The 18,205-nt window shown below is 54.3% G+C and overlaps 1 protein-coding gene across 4 annotated transcripts; it reads left to right on the forward strand.

The window, feature by feature from the left end:
• The first annotated feature begins 224 nt into the window (after positions 1-224).
• Positions 225-18,159, forward strand: Vill (villin like). Of its 4 annotated transcripts, none has more exons than XM_037208025.1 (20): positions 225-267; positions 4,863-4,934; positions 5,074-5,148; positions 5,426-5,631; positions 7,204-7,312; positions 7,874-7,984; positions 8,283-8,482; positions 8,869-8,947; positions 9,027-9,125; positions 9,602-9,737; positions 9,937-10,049; positions 12,052-12,189; positions 12,294-12,452; positions 13,157-13,336; positions 13,961-14,106; positions 15,286-15,427; positions 16,943-17,125; positions 17,297-17,368; positions 17,513-17,773; positions 17,971-18,159. In XM_037208025.1, the coding sequence occupies exons 2-20, from the start codon at positions 4,869-4,871 to the stop codon at positions 18,082-18,084; spliced, it is 2,589 nt and encodes an 862-aa protein (XP_037063920.1). In that variant the 5' UTR covers positions 225-267; positions 4,863-4,868; the 3' UTR covers positions 18,085-18,159. The 4 variants fall into 4 exon arrangements, with proteins under 4 accessions (XP_037063920.1, XP_037063917.1, XP_028712235.1 ...); XM_037208022.1 differs by lacking the exon at positions 225-267 and adding an exon at positions 684-780; XM_028856402.2 differs by lacking the exon at positions 225-267 and adding an exon at positions 684-780 and having other exon boundaries at positions 9,949-10,049.
• Positions 18,160-18,205: the final 46 nt, after the last annotated feature.

Consider the following 18,205-nt stretch of genomic DNA (forward strand, 5'->3'; position numbering starts at 1 on the left):
TTCTCTGCCCACTGATACCCAAGAAGTGAGTCTACCAGGCCCTGGGAAGGGGGCTGGCTCCCAGACGACTTGGTCAATATTTATTGACTGACTAAGTCTGAATACCCAGTCCATGCTGCTCCGAACACTGGGGTGTGTCCTACAAGGCAGGAGCTGGGATTGAGTTACGGTTAGGAGGGAGGGGCAATGGGTAGATCCTGGCTTCCTGCCAGGCCTCACACTGCCCACAAGCAGGGTGAAGGCGAGTGCAGGAGCAGTTCCCAGAAGGTAGGCCTGGGCTGGAGGGGGCCTTGGGAAGCGGTGGAGGGCACGGTGTTCCAGGGCTCAGGGTCACACAGAAGGGCTAGAGGCTGGCAGAGCTGAGGGCAGCCCCACCATGAGAACCCTGGGTTTGTGGCACCAGCGGCGGTGGAGGGCCACCGTGGCAAGCCTGCGTGAGGGGAAGAAGTAGCAGATTTTGCATGTGGGCGGGGGTCGCTGTCACCCCCAAAGTAGGTCTGCTTAACCCCCACCCCTCCAGCAGGCTGTGCCCTCTCTCCTGGAAGTTAAGCAAAGAAACCTCAGGGTTTACCCTCAGGTACCCAAGGAAGAAAGAAGGTGGGAGGAGGGGCGGGAGGGCACCTGAGGAGGAGGAGGAGAAGGAGGGGGAGGGGACATCTGGGAGGGAGAAGGCGTGCCCAGAGGAGAGGTAAACAGCAGAGAGCCTGCACAGCAGGTTAGAGCCCCTGGGGGAGGGGCGAAGAAGGGAGCCAGTGCAGGAGAGGAAGGAACCCTGGGAAGGTAAGGGGGTTTCTAGGGATGAGGAGGGCATGGAATGGCATCCCCTCTGGGGAGGTGCTGGAAAGTAAAAGGGAACTTCCAGGGGTGGGGGCTCGTGGGCCACAGGCGACCCTCTGGGAAAAGATGGAACCTCTGAGGGAAGGCGCCTGGAGGAAACAGGGGTGTTAGAGGAGTAAAAGGGGGACCCCTGCTTTAAAGGTCTCTCACCTCACCTGCCCCAGCAATAGGGACAGGGTTTCAGCCCCAATCTGACGCTCCAGGCTGCGGGTATCGGGCGCCTTCCTAGCCACCCTCGGGGTGATGATGCTGCCCCTCCCGGTGGGGCCAGCCTAGGCACGACTTCCGGCTGCCAATCTGCCCTTCTCTCCTCTGTGGCCCTGAGGTGGGGCAGTGATCTTCCCACCTCGCTGTGGCCCTTATAGTTACATGACCTATATACCTGAGAGCTATAGACTTAGCTCTCATCTGTCTGTGCCTCAGGTCTCTGCCTGTCTGGGTCCCTGGTCACTCTCCTGTCACTGGTTTTGCATATAAACTCAGTGTCTTTGCTGAAGGGTCCCATCATGGTGTATCATCACATTTTCTGTTGCTGGAGATGACCACTGTGCCTGTCTGTCCTGTGTGTCATCGTCACACAATGATTACACCTGGAGGCATTGTTAGCATGCCTGGTGACTCCCTTCTGCATTTGTCTGGGCCGAGTCTCAGTCAGTCAACAACTATCTACGGATTTGTCCTGCTCCATATTGGGAGACCCAGACCTGCACAAGGTTTCCCCGGGGCTTCAGGAAAGGCTGGTGTCCTGGCTCCCATTACTGCCCCAGTCCACAGCCTCCACTAGTGTGACTCCGCAGGGACAGCCCCCTGCACCACCCCCTTTCCAGGCCACCTTGTCCTGAGCCCAGCCCTCAGGAGCCCTAGACAAAGAAGCAAAGAATGGGAGCCACCTACGGTTCTGTAACTCTCTTACCTCACCTTGCCCCCTCTCCATGTCACAGGCAGCAGAGCCTAGGGTATTCTTGCTGTTGATGGGGCTGGGCTGGGATACCCAATCAAGAGCAAAGAAGTCACTGGTGCGCCAGGACCACCCATGTGACAGACTCAGAACCCACTGACTGACTGTGTCTGCCCACGGAACAGGATTTTGGTTAGATGTGGAAAGTTACACTGAGGAATAACAAACACTTGACCCTCGTGCCTGTAGAACCCACGACGGGTTGCAGTTTCCAAAGCAGTAGTGCAGGGAACCCTTCACGCAGCTGAATGTGAGAGGCTGGGTTGGTAGCTCCCTTCTCCCTAGTCCTCCGTAGTGCTTCTCCTCTGCACACTCAGAACCACAGAGCGCGGACTCCAGCAAGCTCTGTGTGCAGAGCCTGCGTGTATATTCAGCTGCTTTCAAGGCTGCATCAGGAAAGCATGTTCCATTCGCCCAACCTTCTGCGGTCACCTGAGCCTGTTAGTTGCTGCAGAATCTGTCACAGTCCTGTACAGAGTCTCCATCCTGAGGTGACAGAACTTCTGTCTTGTTTGTCAAGCCTGTAAAGCAGACACCTGTTCGCAGGCTAGATGTCTCTCCGCGGTTTCCATCACTCCCCGTGTGAGATTTGCTTTTATTCCAGATGTGGGCATGTACAGCCTGTCCTGGCTACAGAGCAGTCCAGCACCTCTGTCTAGGTGTCTGTCTGCAAAGATTTGTCTGTTTATGGTGCCTGTCCCTGTCTAGGGACAATTGTTTCCTCTGTCGTAATGTTATCAGAACTTTGAGGATCAGAGCTTATTCCCTGACGGTCCTGAGCTAGGCTCAGTCACCCGTGCTCACCAGGCTAACCGAACGGATAAAAATGAAAAGCAGAGAAAGGAAATATAGCCAATATGGCCACATTGAGAGGAGGAACAAATAGAGGTCCAGTGAGCTCTGCCCAAGTCCTGCTATGAGCTTTAGGGTTGAACGGAGCACAGGAGGTTTGCATGACCGAGCAGTCCTGCTCAAAGCGCAGTCCCGTCCATCACTGACCCACCACTGTCACTGGTCTGTGTGCTCCGATCTGCCCTGCAAGGTGCTCTGACAAGTTGTCAGAACTGTGTGAAGTCTCCCTTTGGGAGACAAGCCCTTCCTCAAGCTGACGCAGGGCATCAACCTTTCCCTCCCTCCAGAATGAAATTCCTGAGGACATGCCAACTGGGAGGGGTGTCCCCCAATAGGGTGGGACACAAGTGCCGTTCTGGAATACTTCACACAGGATGGTTATCGTGTCTCTGTCTATGCCCTGATGGCAGAGCTCCCCCCCCCCCCCCCCCGCTTTAGAACCATGCTCTGTCCACACCTGTTCTGCAGGGCCTGATGCTCACATGTGACCCCATGATCTTTTTCTGGCCTTTCCCTCCTTGTACAGCCTGTCTGAATTGACCTGGGTAGAAATTCATTCAGCTTGTTCCAGTGGGGGGATGTTTGTCTGGGGACACCCACGTGCTTCTGTAAACATCACCCCTGTTTGTAGAGCCTCTGCGTCTGTACACTCCTGTGGACAGAGCTCATCCCTACTGACAGAGCCTCGGCCATTTCCAAACTGACCTGTATAGCCTGCCCCTGTTTGCTGGACCTGGGGCTCCCCACAGACCCGGGCCTGCTTCATAATCCTGCTGTGTCCAGAGTGAACGTGCTTATACACAGCACTGGCTTCTCTGTGGCTCAGCCCGCAGCACCATGCCTCTCTGGAGAAGTCAATGCCATTGAAAGAACCAGTCCGTGGCTCCTTGTAGGCTTATGTAGTTCCTCTGCAGGCTCCCCGACTTGATCACAGGATGGGGATCATTTTACAGATCCAAAATCTCTTCACAAAGCCTGCCATGGTTTTCTGCACCTATTCTCATCGTCTGCTTGCTGGAGATGCCCTGCATATGAAGCTCTGGCGTGTCTACAGACCTTTTCCAGGGCTCTGACTAGAGGACCTTGCCATGGCTGTGGGTGTGGCTCCTGTCTGCAGAGCCTTGTGCATTGACGTGCTTGTCCATAGCTTCAGACTCCGCCCTTTCTACAGAGTCCTTTTTTATCCGCATTAGCGCGGCCTTCCCCGGGCTGCAGAGCTCCTGTACCTGTAAAGTCTGTACCTGTTTGTAGAGCCTTTCTCAGTTTCCAGTCTTTGCCTATTTGCCAAGCCTGTCTGACCTTCCCTGGGTAGTGCCCGGGTCTCTCCAAAGCTATCCTTGTATACAGGGAGGGCCCCTGCTTGAAGAACTCATTTCTGTCTGGAGACCTTCTTCAGCCTGTGGAAGCATGCCTGTTTGTGCAGCCCCCGTCTGCCCAGCCTGTGGCACTGTGCAGACCTTGTGTCTATCTATGCACTCGTTTCTAACTTTGTCAGACCTGTGTGTAGTTCTGCCCTTTCCTTGAGGTCAGAACTTGTCTTTCCACACAACACTGAGCCCCGTTTCAAGAATCCACCCCTATCTGCAGGGTCTTTCCCTGCAGACTGGATGGGTCCTTGGAAAGAGTCTCCTTCACGCTATCTGCAGTGACAGTCCCTGTGTCTGCAGGCCCTGGGTCTGCCTAAAAGCTGTCGGCATGTTTCTATCTCCTTTTGATTTTTTAGACAAGGGCTCCTGTCACTCAACCTAGCCTCACATTCACTATATATCTGAGGATGATCCTGAACTTCTGATCCTCCTGCCTCCACCTCCTGGGTGCTGGGATTAAAGCCAGGCACCACCATGCCACATTCTGTGTGGTGCTGGGGGTCAAATCCAGGGCTTTATGCATGCTAGGCAAGCATTCTACCAACTGAACTACACCTCCAGCCCTTTGTGGTCAGTTTCTAACTCTACAGATGTTGCTGCTGTGGAGGGGCACTCTTGGCCAGAGAGCTCTGCCTGTTGTAAAGCATTCCCACAGACAAACCAGGTCCCTATAAGTCTGTCACTGAGCCTGTCCTGGTTTGCTAAGTCTCATGTTTAATGAAAGTCACCTTCTATAATGAAGGTGTTTTGAAGAGCATTAGGTGGTGGGAAAACTCGTGCTTGGAGCCTGTAACGAAGGTAGCCAGAGGTTGGCCTCCAACATTTGCATCCTCATCATTCTTGACTAGCCTGGGATGGACACCAACCAAGACGTCGCAGCCATCGACAGTCACAGAGCCCTCCAAATATGGATTACTGAGGTGAGGGGCAAGACCAGACGGCACAGCCTGGGACCTGGAATAATCCCCCATCTCCCATCGAGAGCTCCCTCCTCTCCCCTTTCTCTGGGAGTCATAAGCAGGGGTCCCTAACTTGTTACTTAGCAACCTCTTCTCTCAGAACCTAAAGATGCTGCCACTGCCTGAAAGGGCTCATGGGAATTTCTTCGAGGAATGCTGTTATGTCATCCTCCACGTAAGCTACTTGGGGAGTCTGTCTGAGGGGTGACGTGGCCCAGAACTGAAGAAACTCAGGCCTGGGAATAAACTCTGTCTTGAGATCAAGAGCCCCCATACCACATGCCACCCACAAGGGACTGCTGCCCTAGGGCCTTCTTGTCCCCATTTCCCCTCATAGCCTCCGTCCAAGCACCTGCCCACTGGTTCCTTGATCACTGGCTCCACCACACTCTCCAACCAGACCCTGGAGCCTGGCCCCATCCCCTCCACATATAACAATGCCTGGGCCCTAGGTCCCTCAGAGCCCAAAGGCTACCCGGGGAGGGTCCGGCGACCTGCACTACTGGATCGGCAAGGAGGCCAGCGCAGAGAGTCAGGGGGCTGCAGTCACCTTCCTGCAGCGCCTACAGGAGGCTCTAGGAGATGGGACGGTGCTGCACCGAGAGTCTCAGGGCCATGAGTCCGACTGCTTCCACAGCTATTTCCGCCCCGGAGTCATGTGAGTGCTGAGAGAGCTGGGCACAGAGGGGACACAGTGTGTTCAATATTCTGGTGAGGGTACCACCTGCCACCTGAGATAATGGCTTTTCTTTGGCTGAATCGAGCATGTGTGTGTGTGTGTGTGTGTTTGTGTGTGTGTGTGTGTGTGTGTGTGTGTGTGTGTGTGTGTGTACATGTATACATGTGTAGGTACTTTGTTAAGATATGTAAGCTCACATACATTCCACCCATCTCAAGCATATAATCCAGTGGTTTAAGAGGTATGCAACCATTACAACAATCAGTTTTAAAATGTTTTCATCACCCTGAAAAGTCTGCTGTGTTTGGGCAGCCTCTTTCCAGGTCTTTCCTGCATCCTTTCCCCTGCCAAAGGCAGTGACTAGCCTGCTTTCTGTCTATACATTTGCCCATTTGGACTTGTTCTGTAAGTGAAACCACACAGAAAGTGAGCTTCCGTGGCTGACTTGTTTTCATTTTGTCTTAATCTTTTCCTCTCCCTCCTCCTCTGCCTCCCCCTCCGCCTCCTCACCATCCTTGTCCTCCTCTCCCTCCTGTGCTAAGGATGGAGGCCAGAGCCTTGCCCACATGGCAGGCAAGCCTCAACCACTGAGCTTCATCCCTCCTGATCCTGTGTCCAAGATCCACCACACTGTGGCATGCATTATTACTTGACTTCATTTCACTGTGAGATAATAGTCCGCTGTACGAACCTACCATATGTTATCACTTCAGCATCCAGCGGACATGTGTGCTACTTCTACTTTGGGGCTGTTCTACTGTGAAGGCTTGTGGTCACCTTGTCATTGGTCTCCATCTGTACGTGGGAGTGGTCACCAGTGTTATCCAGAGCTCACTTTGTCCTGCTGGGAGAAGTGTCTCCTTTACTTTTCTTCAAGGTGTTTTGTTTTCTTTTGTGGCTTTTTTGTTTTTAGTTTTGGTTTGGTTTGGTTTTTCGTTTTTCAAGACAGGGTTTCTCTTTGTAACAGCTCTGGCTGTCCTGAACTCACTTTGTAGACCAGGCTGGCTTTGAACTTACAGAAATTTGCCTGCCTCTGCCTCCCAAGTGTGAGACTAAAAGTGTACACCATCACCACCTGGCATTCAAGTATTTAGATTGAAAATAGTTAACCTAATTGCCAATACTAAATCATTTTTATTTCAAATCACTGGGTCAAATATTTGCATATGTTACAGAAAAGTCTGTGTGTACATGAAATAAAACATGCCACCCCATGCATGTCCTGTGGATGGGCATGCATACCTGAATATTCATATCCACCACACAGATATGCTTTTCCATCTACTCATATCTAGACTCACCTGGGTAAAAAGCCCATATGAAATCCCCTAATGTACCTCAGTCTACACAGTTCTACATGCTAATAAGCAATGCACACTTGTGCCTCGTGTACCTGTGTACTCACACATATACATGCTCACAGGTACTCATACATGTATTACACAGACATGTATCATCCCCACACATAATTGCACACGTGCATTTGCTCACTCCCACACTCATTCTTGCACGAAGTGTGTTTTCAATCATGGGTCCCTGTCCCTTTCTCAGCTACAGGAAGGGAGGCCAAGCCTCTGCTCTCAAGCATGTGGGGACCAACATGTACAACGTCCAGCGACTGCTACACATCAGGGGAAGGAAGCATGTGTCTGCCACTGAGGTGAGGGCACCGGGGACATGGTCTGACTCCAGACTCACACAGCGGAGTATCCTGAAGCATAAGGGCAGGGGTTGGTGGAGGGTGTGGGGAGTGTGGGGAGCAATGAGTTAGAGTTCCCCAGGCGGCCCACCTCCCTCAGGAGACACAGGCAGCCTTGGGTTCCCCACCTCTGCTCTGCTGCTGGCCCATCTTTTCTTGTGTCTCGTGGGTGCTTTAAGAACCCAGGCTGAGGAGGCAGATGCAGTGGTGCACTGGGCCCTTGAAGGTCACATGATGGGAGTGTGCATAGCCTCACACTTCTCTCACACCAGTCATTCTCTCTCTCTCTCTCTCTCTCTCTCTCTCTCTCTCTCTCTCTCTCTCTCTCTCTCTCTCTCACACACACACACACACACACACACACACACACACACACACACACAGAGCTGCACATAGTCTCATCATACAAGCGACACAACCTGCCTTGCCCACCCCCCTCCCTCTCCCTTGCCTCCTCCCCCTGCCTGTGGTGCTGCTGGTCTGACACCTTTTTCTTCCACATCTCTCTCCTGGCTACGGAAGGTGGCCTTGTCCTGGAACAGCTTTAATAAGGGGGGCATCTTCCTGTTGGACCTGGGCAAGGTGCTGATCCAATGGAACGGACCTAAAACCTGCATTTCTGAGAAATCACGGGTCAGTGTCTGCTCTAAGAGCTGTGAGTATGGGGCTTGGGGAGAGGTAGCCCTCCAAGTATCCACCATCTGGCCACCCCAAGAGGTAGCTGGACTCTCTGTCTCAATCCAACAGGCAAAGTTCAGACGTCCCACTGGTGGCAGACCTGGGAACACTAGAGTGACAGGACACCAGCTTTCCTGTCCCTCTCCCCGTGCCTATGGGTACCAAGCAGTGATAAGAAAGACCCGGGCTGGGCTGTGTGTGGAATGAGGGGCCACTCCTAAGAAGCCTTGACTGCTGGGTCCTCTCTCTGCAGGCGCTGACCCTGACTTGCAGCCTCAGGGATAGGGAGCGTGGTGGCCGTGCCCAGATTGGTGTGGTAGATGATGAGAAGAAAGCCACAGACCTCATGCACATCATGGAGGCCGTGCTGGGCTGCAGGAAAGGCAGCCTGAGTGCTTCCGCGCCCATCAGCAGTGTTAGCCAGCAGCAGAAGGCCAACGTCCGTCTCTACCAGTGAGCAGAACGGGGGTGGGCATGGGAGAGTAAAGGGTCACAGCTGTGTGTCTGTTACAGCACAGCATCTCTACAGAAACCTCGAGTGAAAACAGGAAGGGCTCTGGGTAGGACATGTGGGGTGTTGGGATTGGCCATGCCTGTATATCTCATGACATGCACTCTTGCATGGTGTGTGGCAACATCAATGAGAAGCCCATGGTACAGATGGGGACACCGAGGCCCTGTGAGGGTCAAGGAGCCACCTAAGCCCCAAGCAAGGTCACAATAATTGAGTTCACAGCTCATGACTTCAGTCTCTGGGAAACCAGAGGAGTTCAAGGATGCTGGGATGGCATCAGGCCAGGAAGAGGCCAGCTGTCCACATCTGGATGCCTGTCCCCCAGTGTCTGCGAGAAGGGAACAGACCTGGTGGTCCAGGAATTGGCCACCCGACCACTGACCCAGGACCTCCTGAAAGAGGAAGTAAGGAGCCTGGACAGAGTACCCTCCCATCCCCCCTCACACCCCCAGTCCCTGCTGACCAGACTGCACTTCTTCCTAGGGCTGCTATCTCCTGGACCAGGGTGGCTTCAAGATCTACATGTGGCAGGGACGAAAGTCCAGCCCCCAGGACAAGAAGGCTGCATTCAACAGGGCTGTGGTAAGGTCTTGGGGCCCCTACAGGGAGGCAAGACAGATCTGGTACAGGATGTCCTCCCGGGGTCTAAGGGAAGAAGTAGCTCTCCCCTGGAACATCTTTATCCTGGGGTCAGGAAGTAAGTGAGTGGGAGAGAAGATGCGTGACACCCCAGAGGTCATGTGTGCGGGACAGCCTTGTCTTGAGGCCTGAGAGCCTTCTGCATTGTGTGTGGGAAGCAGAGGTTTATGGGACTGTAGGGTATGTCATGGCCAGCCCTTTACCAAGCTTGGATTAAGGGGACCATTAATTCTCCTGAGAGACCTCGGAGAATCGGTAGTGAGAGAGCCAGCTTGTTAAATGGGTCTCGAGTTTGGTTAATTAACACAGCTCAGAGCTTGGCTGTCCTGGGAGCCACAGTTGGGGGGGGGGTGTTCCTGGGGCTGAACACAGCCTAGAGCCCTTGAGCCACAGGCCTGCTTAACAGAGCCATGTCCCAGGGTTTCATCCAGGCCAAAGGCTACCCAAACTACACCAATGTGGAGGTGGTGAATGAAGGTGCAGAGTCCACAGCCTTCCAGCAGCTGTTCCAGATGTGGTCGGAGGAGCGAGATGGGAAAAAACATAAAGGGAAGAGTGAGTGATGGAAAGGTGCAGGGGTGGAGCCTGGGGGTGGACAGACCTGGAAGGAACCTGAGGCTGCTGGGGAGGGGGCTGGACAGGCAAGGAGGTGTGGCCCCTGAGGATGAGGAGGAAGAGGGTGTGCCCCAGACCCTGTGAGATGCGTGAGCAGTGAGTGGGCCCGGTGGCACTGAAGAATGTCACTGACTCTCAGCTCCCCATGCAGATAAGCTGATGCAGGCAAAGCCGGACATGGGCAAGCTGCACACCCAGCCTGAGCTAGCGGCCCAGCTCAGAATGGTGGATGACGGCTCTGGGAAGGTGGAGGTGAGGGCACCGGCTTGGGGTTGGCAGTGTGCATACAAGGAGAGAGAGCCGTTGACGGGAGTGAAGTGGGGGGGGGGGTCAGGCCTGGAAACCCAGCACTCTGGAGGAGAGAATATCAGGAGTTCAAGGCCAGTCTGACTGCATGAGACAGTCTCAACAACAAAAACGACCCAGGAACATGTGGTGCCCACCCACCCACCACCAGGGATGTATTCAAGGAAATAGAAACATACGTGCCCACTCTCCAACAACTGCTCATACAGTCATCTCAAGTCGTACAACACCATGGTCACTCCCTCACAGACACGCAACTTGACAACACCTGGACAAGGCACCATGCCCTGTCTGTGGCCAACACACAGGTACACGGTCACTCAAATCACAGCCCCTAACACACCTAGCCCCTAACACGCTGTCGTGAAGCCCTCATCTGGCCTCAGACCAGTTTTCTCATACTGACCTATTGGACATGTTAAGGCAGAACCCTTAGTTCCCTCAAGGTTGTTTTTAAGTCCATAAAATGGAAGCAGAGATTATGGTCCAGACTGGCTCCCAAGCTCATGTGGAGATGCTGTGAGTCTATGGGAACAAGGCTACTGAGCGTGTGTGTGTGTGTGTGTGTGTGTGTGTGTGTGTGTGTGTGTGTGTGTGTCTAAATTCTGTAGGTAAGCTGAGGCAGAGAAAATGGAAGTTCTGCCTACATTTGCTCTTATGTGAATGACCAGGAGTGATGGGTGAGAAGAGATGGAGAGAAGAGGAGACAGAGGGAGTGGAAGACCGGGTAATGGAGGAAACCCAGGCTGAGCAGAAAAGAGGGGGGCTGGGGATGAGTAGAGGCAACGGAAGGGGACCAGGTGGACAGAGCAAGAGTGGGTGAAAGCTGTGAGGAGGATGGCAAGGAAGTCGGGCACGGGTGTCTGGGATCAGCTCCAAGCACACAGTCGAGGGGCCTGTGGAAGTGGGGAGGCCTCGCTCCCGGGTGGGTGTACCTTTGGGGAGGTTTTGGTCCCTGGCAGCCTTTTCAGAGAAGCGTGGGGTTTTGATGGGCTGGTGTAGAGGGCAAGTCCTCTGGTGTAGCTCTCAGTTGGTGTGGGTAATGGACACTGGTTCCAGGCAGGCTGATGTGCAATGAATGAGCTTGGCACTGTGATCCCCAGCTTGCAGGTCACACACCAACCTGCACAGACCTGGACTTCCACCAGTTCTGTCTGGTTCTAAAGCTGAGGTGTGGCTTCCATAGTAACGAGCCGTCACTAGGACAAATGTGGGCAAGCACTGTCATTTCAGCCTTTGAGGAGGCAGGCGTTGGCTTTTTGTTTGTTTTATTAGACAGGGTCTCACATATCCCAAAGCTGGCCTCAAACTCGATAAGTAGTCAAGGCTGACCTTGAACTTCTGATTCTCTGGCCTCACCTCCCTAATGCCATGATTACAGGGGGAATCCCTGTTTTGGGGGGTTCTAAGACATTGTGCATGCTGGACAAGCACTTGAACAGCTGGTTCACACCGCCAGCCCTGGTTTTTGTTCATTTATGGGTTTGGTTTGGTTTTGTTTGAGGGTTGTGTTGTTGTTGTTAATGATACTTTAAGGAAAAAAGGAATTTTCCCCTCCAGAGTGCCAATGCCTCTCTTCCAGCCTTGCTTCTGCTTTCCTCGACTGAACAGCGCAGCTCTGTGCGTGGGGGAGGGGTGCTGTCTGGCCCTAACCAGGGCTGTAGCTAGCGGGGTCTAGGACAGGGGTAGCCATGGGCCAGGAGCTGGATCCATCTCACAACCTCTAGCCTTTCACCTACTTTCCTGGGTGCAGAATGCAAGCTAAAGGTGGGCTGAGAGCGGCCAGCGACGGCCTGGGCTACTGAGGCCTGTGGGGGAAAGGTCACTCCCAGGTCCAGTGTGAAGTACGGAAGGCCCCATGAGCCAATGAGAGCTTTCCGGCTGCATGCAGGTGCGCAGGCTGCTACCGGGAAGGGTCATCTGTGCCCGTGGGTCCCTTGCTCCTCAGGTGTGGTGCATCCAGGACTTACAAAGGCAGCCTGTGGACCCCAGGCACCATGGACAGTTGTGCTCAGGAAACTGCTACCTTGCCCTCTACACCTACCAGAAACTTGGCCGTGTCCGGTACATCTTGTACCTATGGCAGGTATGTCCCCCTGCTGGGGTGTCATGCTGTCCAGCCCAAGACCTGGAATCTAAGAACGGAATAGGAAACCCCAGGCCAAATGATTGTCCCCCTCCCTGCTGCAGGGCCACCAGACCACCATAGAAGACACCAACGCCCTGAACCTCAATGCTGAGGAGTTGGACCTCATGTACCAGGGAGCGCTGGTGCAGGAACATGTGACCATGGGCAGAGAGCCCCCCCACTTCCTAGCCATCTTCCAGGGGCAGCTGGTGGTCTTCCAGGTAGAGCCCATGTTGGACCTTTCATCCCTTTGACACAGGGGCTGGAGAGGCGCCTCCATTGGTAAGGTGTTAGCCTTGCAAGCTTGAGTGTGACTCCAGCATCCACATAAAGATGCTGGGTAGGATGCTGCAGCCTGTGATCCTAGCCTGGGAAGCGGACACAGGAGGATGCCTGGGCCTTGATGGCCAGCCAGTGGAGCCTACTTGGTGAGCTCCAGACCAATGAGAGACTTTATCTCAGAGGAGGTGGACAGTACTCCTGAGAATGACATCTGACATCCTAGGGCCTTCATGAGCACACATGCATATGCACACACTCATAATCATCATCATCATCATCATCATCACCACCACCACCACCACCCCACCACCACCACCATCATCATCATCTATCTGACTTAGCCACTCCAGAGAGGAAGGATTCATTCTGGGTCCATTTCAGAGGTCTCATAATCCCTGGCTCTGTTGATTCTGTGCCTAGAGGAGATGGCATACCATGGTGGCAGGAGCCTGCTCTGGGCCCTCTGAGATGTGTGACAGGTCTAATTTGAAGGGTCTGTTTCAGTGTCCTATGCAGACAGGCCTGCCACGGTCCACACTCAAAGGGCCAGAGGACAGTGGTAGCCTTAGTCCTGCTCACTACTAGGACAGAGAGGTGGCTCCCAGGAACCCTTGCCTCAGCTTGACGCCCCACCTTCTTCTAGGGGTGTGCAGGCAACAGAGGAGAGAGACCGCCGACATCCAGCCCGAGGCTGTTCCACGTGCAAGGGACCGACAGCCACAACACCAGAACCATGGAGGTGCAAGCCCGTGCCTCCTCCCTCATCTCCAGCGACATCTTCTTTCTGGTCACAGCTGACATCTGCTACCTCTGGTTTGGAAAGGTACCAGTGAGTCTCCACTTGGGAAGGTGGCGAGGTCAGAGATGGGTCCCCTCCAGTGGGGTGGTTCTGTGGGTGGTGTGAAGTGGTCCAGGGACCCTGATAGAGCTAGGGGAAGTTACATAGTCACAAGTGGACTGGGGTTCCTCAGGTCAGAGGAAAGCCTGGCTCTGACTGCCTCCCTTCCTGCTTGGGGACTTTTCCTAAGTCTCTCTGGGAAAGGCAGAGGCCTAGTTGTAGCAGAAAGTTTTTCTGTGTCCCACCCAGTCCGCAGCCGCTCAGACTGAAGTAAACACACAGAGGCTTATATTAATTAAAACTGTTCAAAGCATGATCCCACAGCACCTAGTCTCGGTTTGCTTGTGGATTTTGTTGTTTCCTCATCTTTAGCATAAACCGCAAATGACCCCAAGCCTTGGTGTCCCTCATCCAAGCTCTGGGCCTAGAGAGGGTCACAGGGTCACAGCTGAGGAACTGAAAGGGAGATACCTTGCTCACAGGGGCCTCACCCACAGCTTAGGCCTCCCTTGGCTCAGGTCCAGCTCCCCACGGGCCCCAGGGGATGGACACGGGACTGGAGGCGGAGGCCTGCCTGCTGCAGGGTTTGACCCAGCCTCTGCTTGGCAGAGCTGCAGCGGGGACCAGCGTGAGAGGGCACGGGTGGTGGCCGCTGTCTTCCCAGGAAATGACATGGAAACGGTGCTGGAGGGTCAGGAGCCGCCCGACTTCTGGGAAGCCCTCGGGGGCCGGGCTCCCTACCCCAGCAACAAGAGGTAACAGGATTGCAGAACATGTTTATCTTTAGGGGGAACTGAGGCTGGGAGGTGGGTGACTAGTCACAGAGTGAGCTGGAAAGATAAGCCTGGAACTGAGGGACTCTGGGTCCCCTCCATCTGCAGTCTCCAGCCCTTGGTAACTTGGATGGGGACATGCCAGGGCAGACAGGGAGAAATGGCACCCTCTGCTGGCAGAGTCCACTTCCTGCATTGTCTCCAAGGTGCATGAATCCCAAATCGTGGGGTAAGTGGACAAGGGATGAATAGAAATCGGGCTGGAGTAAGAACTCAAGGATGGAAGGAACTGCGTCCCTGGGCGCTGCCGTCCACCCAAGTCTCCTGGGCTCCCATGGAGCAGACTTCCTTTTGGGCCACCAACTAGCTCCCAAATCATGACATGGAGACTTGTTATTAGTTAGGAGTGCTCTGCCTCGGCTTTGCTCTTATTTTAATCTGTTTCTCTTTGTCTACATTTTACCTTGGGGCTTTTTACCTTTCCTTCTGTCTGTCCTACCCTCCGGATCCTCATGTCTGGCTGCCTGGCTTCTGGCCCCAGGCATGTCCCTCTCTTCCGTCCTCTCTCCTCTCTTTTCTCCTTCAAGCCTAGATTTCTCTCTGCCCACCAACCCCGCACATTCTTCTCCTGCCTCGCTATTGGCCCTTCAGCATTTTATTAGAACAATCAGGTGCCTTAGGCAGGCAAGGTGAAACAAATGCATTACATCTTTACATAATTAACAAATGCAGCAGAAACAAAAGTAACACACCTTTACATGTCGAATATTCCACGACGCCCCAGACTTGCTCGCTCCTTCCACCCTGTACCCGAGGCTAGTTCCTGATTTAACTGAGTGCAGGTGACTCCCATTCTAGGGAGGGCAGGGCCTCAGCTCAGCTTCTCCCCACTAGGTCTGGGGTCCCCTTCTCCAGTGCCTACCCTAATAAATCCATAGAGCAGCAGACAGGTATTTAGTCACCTGCTCTAATTGTCCCTTGAAAGAAAAGGACCCTGGCCCAGAGCAGGCACCCTACACAAAGTCAAGGGGTGAGTGGAGTCCAGAGGAAGGCCCAGGGCTCCTGGCAAAGAAGCTGTTTTCCCTGAGCTGGGGGTGGGGGCACCCATGCTGAGGGCCAGTGTGGCCCAGCTGCACCCCTCACAGCCTCTCCTCTGGCCAGGCTTCCAGAGGTCTCCGGCATCCAGCCTCGACTGTTTGAGTGTTCCAGCCCCTCAGGCTGCCTGGTCCTCACGGAAGTGGTGTTCTTTGGCCAAGAGGATTTGGACAAGTATGATGTCATGTTACTAGACACCTGTCAGGAGGTGAGGCAGCCACCCCGGCTTGGCTGGGCTGGGCATGCAGGGTGTGTCTGAACTGGTGTAGTTGGGTGTGAAGGTGCGTTTAACCTGTGACTGATTGTTGCCATGGACTGAGAGTCTGGGAGTGTCGGTAAAACCACAACATACTAGGAACAGGAGTCGGGCCGTGTGTGAGTATAACCTTGCACATTGTATGTGATACTGTGTGTCCTATGATGCGATGTGTGACTCCACGTGACTGAGGGCCTGTGGCTGTGGCTGACGGTATAGCAACAGCAGTAAATAGAAGGACTGACGGGGTATGTGTGTGTGATGGTTCTTTGGACCTTCACGTTTGACTGGGTAGCTATGGCTGTGGATTAGGCAGACCATGCCAGCGATGGTGTGTGTGGTCCAGGACTAAACAGAACTGGCCAGACCAGTTGTAACTGGTGACGCTTCATGTGCCCATGTGTCTGTGTGAGAGGGAAAGGAGGAATATATGATTGGTTGTTGGTGTGACTGGGAAACTGTATTTGTGAGTCTGTGAAATTCTGTGTGGCTATGAGATGGTGTTATGTAATCAACCAGATATGCATGACTGATAACCAAATGTGACCGTGTCTCTGCGCGGACACTATGATGATAGTGGGTGACAGTGGGGGACTGTGATTGGCTATCTGGCTTTATGGCAATGGACAATGTCTTTGTAGCTGTGATTGTGTATGCACACGTGTGTTCATGTGTGTGTCACTGTGTGTGTGAGACTGTGTGTATACATGTGTGTGGTACTGAGTTCTGAGGAGGTTGAGCTATTTCACTCAGAGAAAACTCAAGGCCAGACTCCGTTCCCTGCTTCCCCACTTTGCGATCCCCACCCCGTTACCTAGCCAGCCCCTCTGATCCAGTCTCCCAGCTCCACCTTGCTGCTTTTTCCAGCCGTGGTAGCCTCGTCCCACCTTAGGCCCTTGGCACTGCCTGATTCTTCTTCCCTTTCTTCCGAGACATACATGTGGCTTGCTCTCCCGTGGAGATTCCATGGGGGTAGAGATTTTTGTCACATCTTTTTATTTCTTTTGAGACAGTCTCATAGAGCCCAGGATGGCTTTGAGCTCACTATGTAACCCGAACTTCCTCTGATCCATCAGACTCCACCTCCCAGGCGCTGGGATTTCAGGCCTGCCCTACCCGCTCCTGTTTATGTGGTACTTGAACTGGTCTTCCCACCTCTGCCTCACCAGTGCTGTGGTTACAGACACCTGGTTTAGTGACAGCGACTTGGATTGTCTTCACTGTTGTGTTCTTAGTTCCTACCACATGCTAGTGCTTCTTAACTGTTTATATTAGATGCATGTACGTATGCCTGTGATGGCAAGCGTCCATGGGTGTGGGGGCATCTCAAATGCTGGGTAAGAGTGTTCTTGGCCAGGCATATGCACGCAGGGATCTGAGGCCATCTGACAACGTGGAGCAGGGAGGAGGTGGCTGACTCAGGGGGCCCCTGCACCTGTCTAAGCCCAGGCTTCCTCTGTGGCCCAGATCTTCCTGTGGCTTGGGGAAGCTGCAGGTGGGTGGAAGGAGGCTGTGGCCTGGGGCCACGAGTACCTGAGGACTCATCCAGCGGGGAGGAGCCTGGACACACCCATCGCGCTGGTCAAGCAGGGCTATGAGCCTGCCACCTTCACCAGGTGGTTTGCCAGCTGGGACCCCTACAAGTGGACGGTGAGGCTTCACACCGGAGGGTCTTCATCCGGGGTGGGGTGGGGGCTGTTCCAGGCCCTCCTGGGCTGAGGGCCTCCCATGAGTCGGGGAAGGGGGGGAATGAACTTGTCTGGGTTTCCGGGAGCTCCTTCCCTTGCCAGTCCTGATAACAGCCCCGACTCCTGCCCCCAGAACAACCAGTCTTATGAGGAGGTGGTGGAGGGAAGCCTGCGACCAGGGGCCGCCATCTCTGAGATAACAGCAGTAAGTGCTGGGCAGTTACCCTGGCAGCCCCACATGGCGGTCTGGGTTCACATGGTCCAGAGGTGGAGGGGCCAGGGGTTCAGTGTGGTCTTTAGCAGATGGCTGTCCTCCATCTTCCGGACCACGAGTCTTCTCTCTGGACAGGAAGTACATAACTTCCAGCTAACTCGACGGCCGAGTGATAACAAGGCAGGTCCCTCAACCCTACCGGCCTCCAAGGGTTCCCAGGATTGCCTGGAGAAAGATCTGGAGCTGGGCCTCAGCGCTGATGGCAAGGACCCCAGTATAAGCAGTTCCACCGGCAGCTGCTGTAGCTCAGTGGCCAATGGGAGCCTGCCCCGGGAAAGGCTGATGCACCAGGCTGTGGAGGACCTGCCACAGGGTGTGGACCCTGCCCGCAAGGAGGTGGGTACCAATGCTGCTGTTCTTGGCACTGGAGGATCCCAGGGTACCCTGCCCCCAGAGTGGCCACAAAAGCCAGGCAGTGAGCAGACTGGAGAAGGGGAGAGTGGGTGACGCCTCTGGGTGGCACAGGAGCTTGGACTCCAGTGACTCTCATCCCCCCCCACCCCCCCGCTCCGCCACCCTACCCCCACCCCCAGTTCTATCTCTCAGACTCTGACTTCCAAGACATCTTTGGGAAATCCAAGGAGGAGTTCTACAGCATGGCCAAGTGGAAGCAGCAGCAAGAGAAAAAGAAGCTGGGCTTCTTCTGAGCTGGGGCACCCTGCTCGTCACCCCGAGTCTCCTCCTGGAATACCCACCCCCCAATAAAAGCCAGTGGTGTGTAAGGTGTGGCCCGTGTGCCTTCAAGCTGCACCGTCTGGTGGAGCCCTC

Source organism: Peromyscus leucopus, chromosome 7 (genome assembly GCF_004664715.2).
Source record: "Peromyscus leucopus breed LL Stock chromosome 7, UCI_PerLeu_2.1, whole genome shotgun sequence".
Classification (NCBI taxonomy): Eukaryota; Metazoa; Chordata; class Mammalia; order Rodentia; family Cricetidae; genus Peromyscus; species Peromyscus leucopus.

What these genes read in the sequence shown, in the direction of transcription:
- Vill (XM_037208025.1), top strand. Translation starts at nt 4,869, where the DNA reads ATGGACACCAACCAAGACGTCGCAGCCATCGACAGTCACAGAGCCCTC. An exon ending in ACGGCTCTGGGAAGGTGGAG is followed by an intron (nt 10,050 to 12,051) that starts GTGAGGGCACCG and finishes CTTGCTCCTCAG; the next exon opens with GTGTGGTGCATCCAGGACTT. An exon ending in CCATCTCTGAGATAACAGCA is followed by an intron (nt 17,369 to 17,512) that starts GTAAGTGCTGGG and finishes CTCTCTGGACAG; the next exon opens with GAAGTACATAACTTCCAGCT.